This window comes from Anser anser (assembly GCF_964211835.1).
Source record: "Anser anser genome assembly, chromosome: 2".
Lineage (NCBI taxonomy): Eukaryota > Metazoa > Chordata > Aves > Anseriformes > Anatidae > Anser > Anser anser.
In genome coordinates, this window is record NC_139721.1 from 155,694,085 (window position 1) to 155,708,790 (window position 14,706).

At 43.2% G+C, this 14,706-nt stretch overlaps 1 protein-coding gene across 7 annotated transcripts in view; it reads left to right on the plus strand.

Annotated features, from left to right (window-relative positions):
* Window positions 1-14,706, plus strand: part of KMT2C (lysine methyltransferase 2C) — a 197,637-nt gene that overhangs the window by 50,567 nt on the left and 132,364 nt on the right. For all 7 annotated transcript variants that reach the window (XM_083824638.1, XM_083824639.1, XM_083824637.1 and 4 more), the window contains exon 3: window positions 8,525-8,663. In XM_083824638.1, the coding sequence (XP_083680764.1) occupies window positions 8,525-8,663 (139 nt within the window). The remainder of the gene's footprint in view (window positions 1-8,524; window positions 8,664-14,706) is intronic.

A 14,706-nucleotide genomic window follows, 5' to 3' on the forward strand; every position in this document is an offset into this window, starting at 1 on the left:
TTCTTGTTGGGCTTCGTGTGAACTTCCTGAAGGTAAATCTTCCTGAAGGTAAATCTTCTTTGTCTTTTGTCCCTGGACAAAGGACAGAAGTACCAGAACCAGACGTTTCTCAGTGAAGGGAAGTTATCCTTGTAGAGGCTGCCAGAGAGTTTTGGATAAATTCAGAGTCTCTCGAACTCTGAAGCAGCCTGAAAGGCACTTCTTGCAGTATCTTACCCACCATCTTTTGTAGCAGTATGAACCATACTGAGCAGAGCCTCGCACTAGGAAAAAGTAAAATACGTCTGAGGAAGGCCTGGTTTGAGTAAATCGATGGGAAAAGCTCTCATCAACCTGTTAGCAAAGATTTTGAAATCCACCTTGTGCTTTTCAGGCAGCTGCTTAGGCTTCATCACTGTACTGTCTTTCACTTCTAAACCTGATGAAAGGAAGAATTGACACTACTGAGGATATTACCTATAGATTAAATAGATCCATAAATATCTGAGACAAGTATGTGCTTAAAAACACACTTAAGTATGTTTATAGGCAATTAATATTATGTGTACTCATTAAAAAATGAGTAATTCCCTCTTTGTGCAGTTGTCTCCTACCTGTCCATGCACTGGAAGAACTGGCAGAGCAGAAGGATCTTGTTATTATAAACATTTTCTTGTTTTTCTTCTTATTTTGGCAATTTGTATAGAATAAGGAAACCAGATGCAACAGGAAGTTTTTATGTTTTCCTTTAAATTATTACTGTCTTAGTTGATAATAACATTGTCATACACACTTAAAATGGGCCATTTAGAAAAATCTGATTTCTTTTTTCCATCTGACTGATACCTCAGCTGTTTGTGTCTCTATTTTGCAGTAGGCGGAGTCTGTTTTTTCAAAAGAAATTCTCATCTCACTCAGTTTTTCAGTGTGGAGGCTATTTCTGAAATGCAACCCTTTATTTATTTATTTATTTATTTATTTATTTTCTTCGGTAGTGCTTTTCCACTTTATGTATCAAACTATGCTTTTTTAAGCATAAAAAAAAAAAAAATTTTATTTTTGAAGGAGTTTTCAGGGACCCAGCATACTCAGCCTTCCCTTTCTTAGCACTGCTGCTGCTGGCTCATTAGTAACGTAATAGGGGAATTTGTGTTGACGTTCCCAGTCAGTATTTTACAATAGTAGCGTGTATCTTGTGTGTCATACACTCCTTACACAGAATCACTGGAAATGGGGCTGTTTGGTGTAGATCTCTGTCATTTTTTTGGAAAGCTGTGTCGAGGCTGACTCTTCAGTTTGTTTGGTAGAAGAAATGCTAGAGAAATTTAGGTCTCAGTCCTAATTGAAATCTCCGCATTGACTCTGGAGCCCTGGAAGGATCTGCCCTGGTAGCCCTTTTCCGGAACAGGTACAAAAAGAGAAAAAATTAGCTGGTGATAAAAATTTATTCAGGGTAATAAAAGAAATACCCACCTGCAGAGCACTGAAGAAGGACCACTGAAAATGGAATGAATCTTAAATTCACAGAATCACAGAATGGTTTGGGTTGGCAGGGACCTCAAAGCCCACCCAGTGCCACCCCCTGCCATGGGCAGGGACCCCTCCCAGCAGCCCAGGCTGCCCCCAGCCCCATCCAGCCGGGCCTTGGGCACTGCCAGGGATGGGGCAGCCACAGCTCCTCTGGGCAGGGCCTCACCTCCCTCTGAGTGAAGGATTTCTTTCAAATACCTAATCTAAATCAAAATTCACAAGTAATATATGTAAAGTAACACAGAGGGGAAAATAACCACCCTTATTTTGTATAAACAAGAATTGGCTCTCAAATATCCGTTACTACCTGAGTAGCTGTGCAGTAGCAAAGTAGTACTGTCGTCCTGCCGAGTATTGGAAGTAGCTTTTGTACGCTGGAGAAACAAATCAAATAGTAAGAATTACTGGTGCAAAGGAATAAGGGGAAAGAACCATCAGTTGTGTTGTTTTTTGTTTTTGTTTTTTTAACGGTTGCTTTATAAATCTGTGACACGACTGCGTATTGATGCTATATGCAGTTGTGCATCCCCTTCTCCAGTAAGGATGAACGGTAGTTGGGAAAGTCCAGGGAAGGCCATTAAGTATGATAAGAAGTAAATAATAGCTTCTGTGCGGGGAGCAGTTAAGGTTGAAAGACTTCAGCCTGAAATTGTGTGATTGAGGAAGAATTTAAGAGGGTCCTGCAAAATGATGACTGATAGAGAGAAGATGAACAGGGAATGATGATTCATTTTGTTTGGTAACTCAAAACTTAAGGGACATCAGGTCATGGTCAGAGCATAAAGGTAGGTGTGCTTGCACTCAGCATGTCCTTAAATTATCAAATTCATTGCTACTGGATGGAGCAGGCATGGAAAATTTCAGTGGGTTTCAAAAAGACCTGAAAAAAAATCACGGAAAAATAATCAGATGAGTTCTGTTGAATTTCACTTCTTGCTTGCTTCAGTCCCAGATCACTGGTAGCTGGTTAACCAGAATATATGTCGTGTGTAATGACATCTATTAGTTTAGATGGTCGTACACCGAAAGCCTTGTTTTCATTTTGTAACAGGTATAAAATTTGCACAAAGGTATTTTCTCTGTGAAATGCATCTATTTGAATGAAGAGTTAACATCCACACTGAAATGGACGAAAGAATAAATGTGGGCTTTCTTCTTATCTCCATGTGTAATGGCCGCCATAGTAGGTAAAGCATTGTGGTGTCTTTCAGATAGCGGGGAATAAAGGTTATGTAGAGGTCTTTAAATGCAGTAGGTGCATCACTTGGGGAAAAAAATACTTCTGGTGGTTGTACACGTTGTTATTGTGGATTGAATTTGGCAATGGTGACTTGAGATGAAGAACGTTTCCCTCTGTCTGTGGAGAAATGGTTCGTGCATTTGGCCATTACTGTCACATTCAAACTTCAGTCTGCTTTTGTCCCTTTACCCCCCAGTTATGTTTTAACAGAAGAATATATGGCCACAAACTCAACGAAGGCAGCGTAAGGGCAGGAGCTACTGGCAGCCATCTCCGTGTGTCTTTGTCTTTGGCTTGGCTCTGGGGTCCTGAGTGCTTGCTGGTGCCCTGCACAGGACTGGTTAACCTCAGCATATCAACCTCTTCCCCTGTTTCTGGCTGTTAAAACCTATACATACAAAGTTAGAGTACACGAAAGGTTTCCAGACCTAAATGATTGCTGGTTTCCGCACCTAAATGATTGCTGGGGGTGATGGTTCCTAAGGCACTGGGAGAGGTGGTGGTGAGGCAGTGTTTCTATTAAACTGTGTCCTGACCAGTGAACACTTGTTTTATTCTTGAGTAGGGAAAAGCCATGAAACTTGGTAACGTCTGGCACTAGCCAGGCATTTCAGATTCATAATTTACATTCCCTTTGTTAAGATTTCTTTCCATATTGTTGCTGCACCGACCTGTTTGCTTTCTTCGTTTACCCTACCGAAAACGGGAGCGTTTTGGTGTTGCTGGTACTTCTGCAGCCCCCTCCAAGGCTGTGTAAAGCACTTGGTCCCGTTAGGCATTATCTGCAGCAGCAGTGCCCCTTTTTGTGCAAAGATAACAATTGCGTCTGCTAGTTAGAAACTTCTTATTCCCTCCTGCAGAAAGCATCTCAGTGAGCAACAGCTGAGACCCCTGGAATGCCCCGGCTGTACGCGGTGGTACTGGTGTTTTCCAGCCTGTAACGCTTTCTGCTCTTATTGGGGGTTTTGCAAGCTCATAGCATGTGCGTTGTTGGCTGCCAACTTACAAGTAGGTCTGACAGCAACCAGTAAATTGGTTAAACAACCACCTCGTCGCACCTAAACAGCGGTAGGGTTTTTATTTTATGTTTATTACAGCTGCTTTGATACCCCCTTCCCTTCCCCCTCAGGAGCACTATGTACTGAATAGTCTCGTAAGATTTTAAAGGAGATTTTTTTGTGGCAGAACTCCTTAAATTATTTTCAGGTTTAGACTTGGAAAACAGTCCCTAATGTTGAAAAACAAATGAAGATCACCCAACCCCTCCCTCCAGTACAAACAACACAGCTTTTGGATCTGCTGGTGTCTTTTCTTTGCCCTGTTGCCGTAGCAGTCCGCACGTATGTTGCCTTATCTTGCTGTGGACTTTCCCAGGTGGCTTGCAGGATAGCGTCTTGTGATTTCTAGAAAACAGAGAAGGGAGCAGTTCAGACCTTTAGTCGGTGTTGCTTCATCACTCTTGCTTCATCCTGTCCCCAAAGAAAACTGCGATCGCGTAACGCCATTGCAGCCATCCCCCGTGTCCTCGTTCCCAGCACGCCTGCGACAGCCTGGAAGGGACCCGGTGCCCCCGATGAGCTCGCAGAAACGCAGGGCTCCCACCCGTGAACCTGCGTGTCCCCTGCGTCTGGCCTCAGGAGCCCTCTGCCCGTGTCTGAAGACGGAGCAGGAAAAGAGGAAGGTGGCAGCACAGTTGTTCTGACAGATACAAATCTCTATGGGCAGCGTAAGGAAGGAAAGCAGCTAGTATTTGGAAAGTGGGCACTCTGTGTCATCAGAGAGTGGTGTACAATGTTTTTCTCTTTGGGTGTTTGGTGTCTTCTGCTCTAGAAAGAGGAATAAAAAATAACTATTATGGAAATAAATTTTTGAATGCTTAAAATGCAGAACTTCTGGAGAGATTTTATTTCCTCATATGAAAATTGAGAATGACTTCTTAATGTAAAACCTAAGACTTACCTTTTCACCCCAAAGCCCCATCTTTAGGCGAATGCTGTGAGTGTTAATTAAAAGAGAAATTTAATACATGTGCTGTAACTTTTCCTAATCCTGCTCCTTCTCTCCTATATATCTGTCACCCCAAGTAGCTACTAGCTTTTTGTTACCATGTCTCTGAAGAGGCATTGTGTGCGATGCCACGGGCTTGTGCATGTGTTACCGGTCCTCATTTCATGGGCAATGTGCTGAGTTATCTTGCACCTAGGTGTTCTTTCCTCCTTGCACTTTGGGGGATTTCTCTTAACGTACCTGAGAAAAGAAGGCCTTCCTGTCCTCACCAGTCAGGTGGGGAAGAATTACCCTCTTCAAACAACAAACATTTTAAATGCTGTGTTTCCTGTTGAATTATGGTGACGTTAAAACAAAAACAACAAATCAAGAACTTACAGTTGGGAATTGCACAATTAGGTTCTTCAGTTCCCGGTTCCCCCACCACCTCCTTGCACGTGGGCCAGACCTGAAGTGGGACAGAAGCAGGCATGGAAAGAGGATGCAAAATAAAGCCTTGTGCAGGAATCTGCAAATGAGCCTCGCATTTATTAATCTTTCATGGTTCCTTCATTCCCAGAAACTTCAAAGTAGGAAGCCATAGCCAAGTCTGATGGAAGTTCATTAAGTGCAGTGAAAAGCAGTTAGGGCATTAGGCCGGGTGCTTCAGGAACGTCTCCGAGGTGGTGATAAGGATATCCCCGGCACCTTTCCCATGCCAGTACAGGACTCCCACATCCTCGGAGCTTGACTCAGGAAGTTTGTTACCTCTGTTCTTCCTGAATTTTCTGTCAGAAAGCTTGGAACCAGTCCAGTTCTGGGCTCCCCGGTACAAAAAAAGATGGGGATCTCCTGGAAGGAGTCCAGCAGGTCACAAAGACGTTACGGGGCCTGGAGCAGCTCCCCTGTGAGGAAGGGCTGAGAGACCTGGGTCTGTTCAGCCTTGAGAAAAGAAGACTGAGGGGGGATCTTATCAATGTTTACAAATACCTGAAGTGTGGGAGACAGAGGGATTTGGCCAACCTCTTTTCAGTGGTCTGTGGGATCAGGACAAGGGGCAGTGGCCACAAAATGGAGGACAGGAAGTTCCGCATCAACATGCGAAAGAACTTCTTCACGGCGAGGGTGATGGAGCCCTGGGACAGGCTGCCCAGGGAGGTTGTGGAGTGACCTTCTCTGGAGATACTCAAGGCCCATCTGGACGCCTACCTGGGCAACCTGCTCTAGGGAACCTGCTTTGGCAGGGGGTTGGACCTGATGACCTTTCGAGGTCCCTTCCAACCCCTACAATTCTGTGATTCTGTGAGCACCACATTTTCACTCTTCCAACGGCATATTGAGACACAGTTTGGTTACTACGGGTACAGCAGTCGAGATGTTGTTCATCTCATTTAGTGTAATTCGGGTCCCTTCTTTTCCAGGGAAGCAAGCAGCAGGGGTAAGCACCATGAGGCTGTAAGCTCACGTAGTTGGCACGTGCAGTGGAACAAGCTGCGTCTCCTTGCATAGTCCAGAGCTCTTGAGAGTGACTTGGTGGGCACAGACTTTGCCCTTCTACTGTAATGGATGTCCATTAACGTGTAGTGAGATGAAATAAATTATTTTTGCTTACTTAAAAGTTTTTGCAGGCACAAAACACAGCAAAGTTCCTTTCTTGGAGTTTAACTAGGTTAATTAAAGTTGACGTGGTGAGTCAGAGAAAGGCCACAGTTTCTGGTGGTCTTCCTCGAGCACTTCATGTGTGGCTGTCCCAGGCTGTGTTGGGTCTTCTTGAGTACTTTGTGTGTCCCAGGCTGTGTTACGGGTTTTGTTTTGAGATTGAGAATCTTCCTGTCCTGTAGGTGTCCATGAGTTGTACACAACTGGTGGCGCACCCTCCAAGACACACAACAGCTCTCCTCTGATCCCTAATAAAAAGGAGTTTGTGCTCTTAATCAAGTCTGTGCTTAGAAATTTTGGGGTTGCTTACACAAAATTATTCTTTAGATCCAACCTGCTTTGGAAACTAACTATAGATTGTTCTGAAGGGCTCTGTTGGACATTGCCTTTTTCCTAGTCCAGAAATGACTGTAGGGATTGTTTGTTCAGATAGGCCAAAAACGAAGGATACTTTGGTCTGTAGGTGTTGTTGTTTTATATATATCTATATTGTTGAGTGTTGCAAGGAATGTGTTCCTGGTAGGGCATTTATTTAGTATAAAGTGTTTGTCCAGCATCTTTTTTTTTTTAAGGACAGGTTGGTGGACTGGTTTTGAAGTGAGCCATTTGGCCTTGCGACCGGTAGTCGTTTTTGGATGTTTCAGATGTCCAAAACTATTTCAGATGTATGGTACTTAGTAGTGTGACTGAAATAAGTAAAGCATTTCCAGCTTCCACCAGCTCAAATACCTGGCACACCCAGTCAGGAACAGGAATTTCTTATACTTTTTTCTCAATTTTGTGGTTCTCTTAAATATTTTTGGATGCATTCATCACGGGTTTTAAACATTATACAGTGTCTCCCTAAATGAGTTCACTTGAGGTTGAAGAATAATTTTATTTAAATCTTTTTGTATCAAACAAGAAAGATTTCCCCTTCTCGATCTGCTCTGGTGGGTGTATTTCAGTATTACAGACCAAGAAAGGCTCTCCTCAAGTTGCAGTCTTTTGTCCTAAGGATTTTCCTCTTTTATTGTTTTTGTAAGATTATATTTTGTAGCAGCTTTTTTGCGTGCCCACCTATGTCACAGATTCTTCTAGTCATCCAATTCTCCACTTGAATCATTTGTCTTTTGCAATATTTGTTTGTCTTGCGAAACGTATATTAATCGTTTTTCAAAGTGTCTTAAGCTGGATGTGCCAAAGAGCATCAGTCGGAGACCTGTAATTGTTCTTGCTTAGGTTTCGAAATGAAGGTATAGAGGAGTGCAGATATACCATGTTTTATTGCTCTCCAGCCTTGACCAGCTCCTTGGTGCCTCTGTGTGCCGGTACGCCCAGAGCGACGCCCTGCAGCGCTCTCTTGACAAACGCCTGACTCACTCGGTGCAAAGGACAGGACCAAACGGGAGCAGAATTGAAGTTGCACACACAGTGACCACTTGTTTCGTGTTTCTGCTCAGAAACAAATTTTCTAGACAAACAGAAGCTTTGTCAGCTGTGGATGTATATATTTCTGTCTAACAACTAAGCTAAATTAAAGGGATCTGCAAGAACTGCTTATATTCCAACAGTTCAGCATGGACATGAAGCTGGCGTAAATCATTTCCTTCCTTCTTTCACCACCCCAGCCTTGTGCCGGCAAAGAGTTAGTGTAATCAGGAATGAGCTAGAGCAGGGAGTTGATCAGAGTTAAAGCTAATCCGGGAGGAAAAAAAGGTGTATTATAACCCCAGTTAGTGTGGTCACCCTGATACTTGGTCTGGGATGAAAATGCAGGCGCAGAATAGGTGAGGGGAGAAGGAGAGCACTGCTTTTGGCAGCCCTTCTGCATGATGCTTGCTGGAAATGCATGTAAAACTGCAGCCTTGTATGAAAAGGCTGTTTTTGAGCAAAACCCTCCCCATCCCATTCCTCATTGCTTATTGAACATCTTCAATTCACGATTGTGTGCTACAGTATGTAAATACTTCACAAACATTCAGTTCCATGTTTTAGGTGTGAAAGATAATGTTTTCTTACTTTTGTCATGTCTGATGACAATTACGTGGGTTAATCTACCTATAAATAAAATAGATGTTGGCATCACCTGCTTACAGGTCTGGTTTTAACAGTCAAATTAAATAATTATTCATATTGTTTTTTAAACAGAAGTCAAAGAGCAGTCTGCAGAAGAAGATGCCCAAGCAGAAGTGGACAGCACCAAGCAGCTAACACCAGTCCTTCAGCGCTCAGTGTCTGAGGAGTCTGCAAGCTCCACCGCCTCTGTTGGTGTAGAAGCGAAAACCAGGTGAGTAAGCGAGGAGATGGGTGCTGGGGCAGGGCTAGGAGTTGAGTAACGGGGCACAGAGTGCTTGGAACACAGGCTCAGGACACGCTACTGGTGCTTTGAAGTATTAGTAACGGCAGCCCGTGCTGGCAGCTCTTGTGTTTGAGACTGGTGGCTTAATTAGTGTAGAGGGAGATCAAGGTGAAAAGCATGTTTCTTGAGTGTTGTCCTCAGATTACACTTGTAAACCCTCGGATTACAGCATATTAACTGTTTAAATTAAAACAGATATAAGTGATAGGAGATAAAATGTGATTACTGAAGTGTTCCTGCAGAGAAAAGGGTGTATAAGCAAATCCATATACAATTGTTTCTTAAGTTTCAGTTTGTATTCCTGTGTTTTCAGGAAGAAAAAAAAAATCTCTTGCAATTTCTACTATATTTTTTCCTTATTTAAGAATTCATAATAAAGAAAATAACATTACTGTTTTTTTTCCAACTTGTTTTCAGTATAAATTGCCTCAAAATCAGTGAAAGTATTAATTACGTGTAATTACATTATTTGGGGAAAATTAAAACACGCTGCCTGTGATCGCTGTTGAAACGGTATCACAGAATTCTAGCAGAGCTTCTGTGATGAAGCCCTGCTAACAGCTTTTAACCCAGTAGCAGTTCTCTTTGGCTGCAGAGCTTGCTGTTACCAGTCTGTTAGCAGTTACCAGACACTTACAGGTGTAATTATATTTTGACAGACGTGGAGAGAATAATGTAGTCATTTTACGTCCTCCTAATCAGACACAGAGCACGTTTCCCATGCGCAAAAGTTTACTTCATTTACTTTCTGCATGTATCATTTTCATATTTTACCTGCTCACAGACTTGTTAGCTCCAATAGACACTTCCCTCCTTACAGAGAGTTCTGGTTAAATAGGTCTTGTGTGTATACCTGAAAGAAATACACAAAAAATCTGATTTTAATGGAATTTTCCTAAGCTAATACTAAACTGCAGTAAATATGTAGAGCAGCTGGAACTGAGCAGTTGTTTTGGTTCTTTATTTGGTTCTGTTTTGGATTATTTGCAAAAGTTGCTTTTCACGTTGTTTCATCCGCTCTCTGTTCTTCTCAAGGTTACTTTCTGGCTCTTATCGTGGATAGTGGATTACAGCACTTTCCCTAGCCATAAACTTTTTCTTTAAAACTGGACAACAGTCAGCCAGAAAAAAAAAAACCTGCATTTTTATTTATTTTTTTCAAAAACCAGCCCTTATTTGCACTCAGTATGTTTGTTCTGCCAACTGGCAGTGCTGAGTTCGATTAGTCAATACTGAAAGGATAGTATGGGTCCATTGCTTTGGCTGATCAAAGCACTGAAAAGCTAAGTACTATTAATTTATAATTAAAATAGCAACGATCATACCCCGTCTCTAACGTTTTTGAAAGAAATGAATTAAAAAGATGTGGAATAGTTAATTGGGAGAGGGAGGTTTCTCTCATCCCAGTTGGTTCCAGATTTGGATGCAGAAATCATCTGTGTCCTCATGATAATGGAAAAAATGTAACGCCAGGTTTTATTGGCACCATGTCTTGAAATGCAACAGAAGAATGCCTCTTCTGGTCTGGGACTTCTTGATCAGTCGTCGGTATCATTGTCTGTGATGTGTTGACACAGGCACCGTGCCTCGCAGGGGTGGAAGGGCTGGATTCCGAGTGCCTTGACTCTGTTTGCTTAGGAGAAAGCACAACATGTCAAATAACACACAATGGCCACTTCTGGTTCTCTTGTGTAAGGGTGGGAGGAAATGTATGAAGATTAAGGGCAAAATAAAACCCCATAAAGGCTTGGGACCTGTAATTTGGGGAAGCAGCACTGAAGCTGACTTCCAGCTTAGTCGTATTCATCAGCTTCATCTTTTCTTGTATAAGTTTTTCTGTTTCATTTTATAGTGTAAGTAACTTAATCCAAGGGAAATGAATATATATCTGTATAGAAATAAATTTAGGTGTGCGAGAGGTATGGCAGTATATTGTAACAGTGCAGAAATTGGCCAGAACACAGAAGAGAACCAAAGCCCCTACCAGCGGTAGATGCAGGTGTAGGTAGAGCTACTTTTGCATCACTTTTTTCAGTAAATAGAATCGAGTATAAGACAATTCCGGGTTTCTACCTATGGCAGTAAAGATAAAGAAAGGAGTTAGAGAAGCATAGGACATGGGGAATAAAAGGAATTTTAAAAAATTAAGTGATTTGCTATTGAAAAATAGTGATCTTGGCATAGTAGGGATGCATCAGCACTAGGATGGGGACTGAGCCAAAGCTTGGCTAGCGTGGTATTTTTCTCCTGACCTCTCCTGAGACTAACTAAGAACATTCAAGAGAAAGGTGATGGAGGTGTAGCCAGGTTTGGAGCCTCGCAGTGCGTAGTACAGAGCGGGGTGTCCAAGAGAGCCATTAACTGCGAAGAGGATCGCAGGCTGGGAATTTAATAACAGATTGAGGATTAGTGCTCTGAAAGCAACGTGCTAAAACCTTAGAATAAACATCACCTCAGCCGTACCGGGGTATGGCAGGCTGAAAGGGGATGAGAGGTGTGTGTGCGCGCTGCGGAGCAATGAGTGAATTATTGACCACACGTGGGGAGGGGCAACAACGTCAAGCAAAGATAAACTATCGAGCCCGGCAGTGGTCAAAGTAACGCTGCCAGCGCTTATATATCAGGAGTGGCAGGGGGTTTGGAGCCTTTTCCTTTGGTCGTTCCCTTTCTTTTTTCTTTTTCTAAGCCCTGTGAGAAGCTTCTGTCAGCCCAGGACTTATGGTGGAGTGGAATCCAGACCCTTCGAAAGGAGCCCGCTCCTGGAGTTTGTGCTGCTGGCAGGGAGCAGGGGCGGTGCAGCCCACGACATGGGCACCTGGCCAGGAACCAGCTGCAGAGCCCACATCCACCTTCCTCCTCTGCTTCCCACATCGCCAGCCCCAAGCATTAAAAGCTAACAAGAATGGCCTAGGAACACAATTTCCTAGGAGAACAAAACACCTTTTGGTTCATTTTATTTTCTGTCTGCTTTCTGAGACTGTAAAGGGCATTAATTGCGCATTTTCAGTCCTTTTGCTGAAATCACGAAGACAGATCATCCTTAAAAAATCAACAAGTGGAGCGGAGATTTTCACAGAGCTTTTTTGCTGAGAGTCTCTCTTGTGAGACTGTCACTAAAACTACACAAAAGCTGGCAACACACCTTCCTGGTCTTCTGCTTCACTTTGTAATTGGGCAAAGCACGTCATCTTCATTCCTGCAAATTACACTATTCCCCCTTACTTTGTTGAAGATTTTAAGATCAAATTTGGAGTCTGGAGGTAGAGGGATGGGGTTTTTTCTTCCGTTGAAAAGAAGTTGGTGAACATCCGTTGGTTGTGTGAACAAAGAAAATATCTGGTGAAAAAACCAGTAATGAGCTTATTTATCTTCATTCCTTATCTTTTTCTTTTTCTGTCCTTTTTTCTTTAATCTCCAAGGGAAGATCATTACAAAATTTGCAACACTCAAGTGGAAAAAGAAATTGTGGAGCGGCATAGAGTTTAGATAATCTAGGAAGAATCATTGCAGTGATGGAAAGAGAAGCTAGATCTTAAGGCAGGAGGGAGATAGGTAGAATATTTAATATAAAGTACGTTTAAAAATTGTTAAATTTGTGAAGTCAAGCACGTATTTTAGAGGATACCAGAATTAAGATTAATTTTGAAACTCTAATTACTTCCTTTCCTGCACATGTGTGCAGGAAACTACAGTTTGTAGTTTTACATAAATGCTTTTCTGTAAGAATTCTGTGTGCAGAGCGGACCATATGCGTGGAACAGGGCACCTGAAGTCATTGCATGGCTTTACCTTTAGGCTTTCAGATCTAGATCCGTGTAAGCATTTGCAGTTTCTTTCTCTGAAATCAGTGATGGAGTTTTACATCTGCAAAGTACAGGCATCATCCTTTCATGTTACATCGTCCCCCTAAAAAAATAGGTTATTTAATAGTAGCAAAATCATAGTTTGTCGTTGTATCAATGACCAGCCAACCACAGAGTGAAATCACGAAGACGGCCCAATTTGAATATTGTCGGTAGCTGTAGGCTAAGACAGCAGACTGAAAAATTAGAAAAATTAAGAAGTATTTCCTGTTTGTCCATCCTGTCGGTCTCATGCATTGACTGCGGAAATGAATTTTATGACTGATGGTTGTTAAAGCAGTTCTGGCCTTTGGAAGTCCCCTAGCTAGCTCCTTTCCTAAGGCAGGTAGCTGCAGCCGTCATTCTGGTCAGAAGTTTATGTAAAATGCTCTTAAATCTTCTGCCAGTACTAACGGGCATGGTTTAGTGGGTGGTACTGGTGGTAAGGGGATGGTTGGACCAGATGATCTTGGAGGTGTTTTCCAGCCTTTATGGTTCTCTGAATTGGCTTTCTGGCCTTAATGTTTTTAATGCTTTCTTCTGCTGGTGGGACTCGACATTCATAGCCATGCCTTTGAGTTGTACATTCCTTTGCTACTTGGATTAGTCTGCTACGTAGAGATGGTCCAACCACTGAAACCCTGTTTAGAAATGCCTTGTGTGAGCCTGTTCTCCAGGTTTATGGTGTCCTGCTCCCAGTCACTGCTCGCCTCTCACAAATGAAGGTTTTGAGGCACTTTGTCTGTCCCTGCCATCCTACCAAGTCTGCCTCTCTCCACCTGGTTCTGCCCCGTTGCTTACGTGCAGCTGTCCTGTCCTGCTGCTTGCGGGCAGCGAGCCTAGCCCTGGCAGGTCAGATCCGTTCACTGCTCGGACAGATTTTCCTCCCTCTGAGAGATGGCAGCCAGACAGAAGCATCCCATGAGCTGGGTTTCGTGGCTGGCAGTCTGTCAGACCACGCTGAAGCTCTGACAGCACTACGTGTTAGGCAGCAGCTCACGCAGACCCAGGCACAGAAGTGGATGGGACGCCTGCTTTGTCAGAGGGTTTCACCACTGCGTTTCAGTCAGGAATGATGGTAGGAGCTGGGCATCTTCACTTCTGTTACAGTGTTTGGTGAATGCAGCGTCTTCTCTTATTTCTTCCAAATACCACCTTGTATGGTTTTTCCCCTCCAGCCTTCTTTGTCAGTCCCTTGCCTTTTTTCATATATTTTTCAGTCATATTGTTGACTCTTCATTGTTTTCCCACTCTCTTTATATTCCTAATCCTAGTTCCTGCTCATCAGATTTCTAATCCTAGTTTATGGCTGGTCAGTTGTATTTTTTTCTTTCTTGGTTCTTTGACAGATCTGCATTTTCCTTACCCCCAGCTCTGTGACATGACATTTCTTCTCACCTCTTCATCCATTTTCTTGTTCATTCTCCTTGTAAACAGAGGCTGTGTTCTCTTCCTGCTCCCTTTGGCTTTCTGTATGATCTGTGTTATTCCCTACAGCCAGTTGTCCTGTTGTTCCCCGTCACCTTCCATTTCCCCTGCACCGTAAGCCTTCAGTCTCGCTCTGCCCATTCACTCATCACGCCTCCCTTCACTTCCAGTTCAGTCCCAAAACGCAGTTTCCTGTTCCCTCCTCCTCTGCTCTGCGTTGCAGCCGAGAGTTTCTTCTCTTCACATCCGTGTTGGCTTTCCTGGAGGCAGACAGACAGCTGACTCAAAAGTACCCGCAATTTAAATGACAGAATCTGGATTCACAGCAGCCGTGAGCTGTCACTGCAGAGATGATCCCTGTGTGAGCGTCTCTAACCTTTGCTGGAAGCGTTCACGGGGAGAGGATGGTGCATCTGGAGCCTGCCTTCACGTAGGCACCGAGACTGGAGCCTGCTTAGTGCTGAGAGAATTTCTGAGCAGGTTTCACATTTTCACGTTCAGAATTTCTTGTAGGTTTGATCTGCAAAGCTCGAGCGCACATGGTCTACTTGGTGAGGTCAGAGACATTTGGAAAAACAAGTTTGGGTTAATTTTGATAGGGTTACAGAAAGCATATCTGCAACTTCAAAAGCAGGTATAGAAAACTTGAAAAGATTTACAGAGCATCAGAAAGGTTGGTCACAGACACGGAGTGGCTTTCC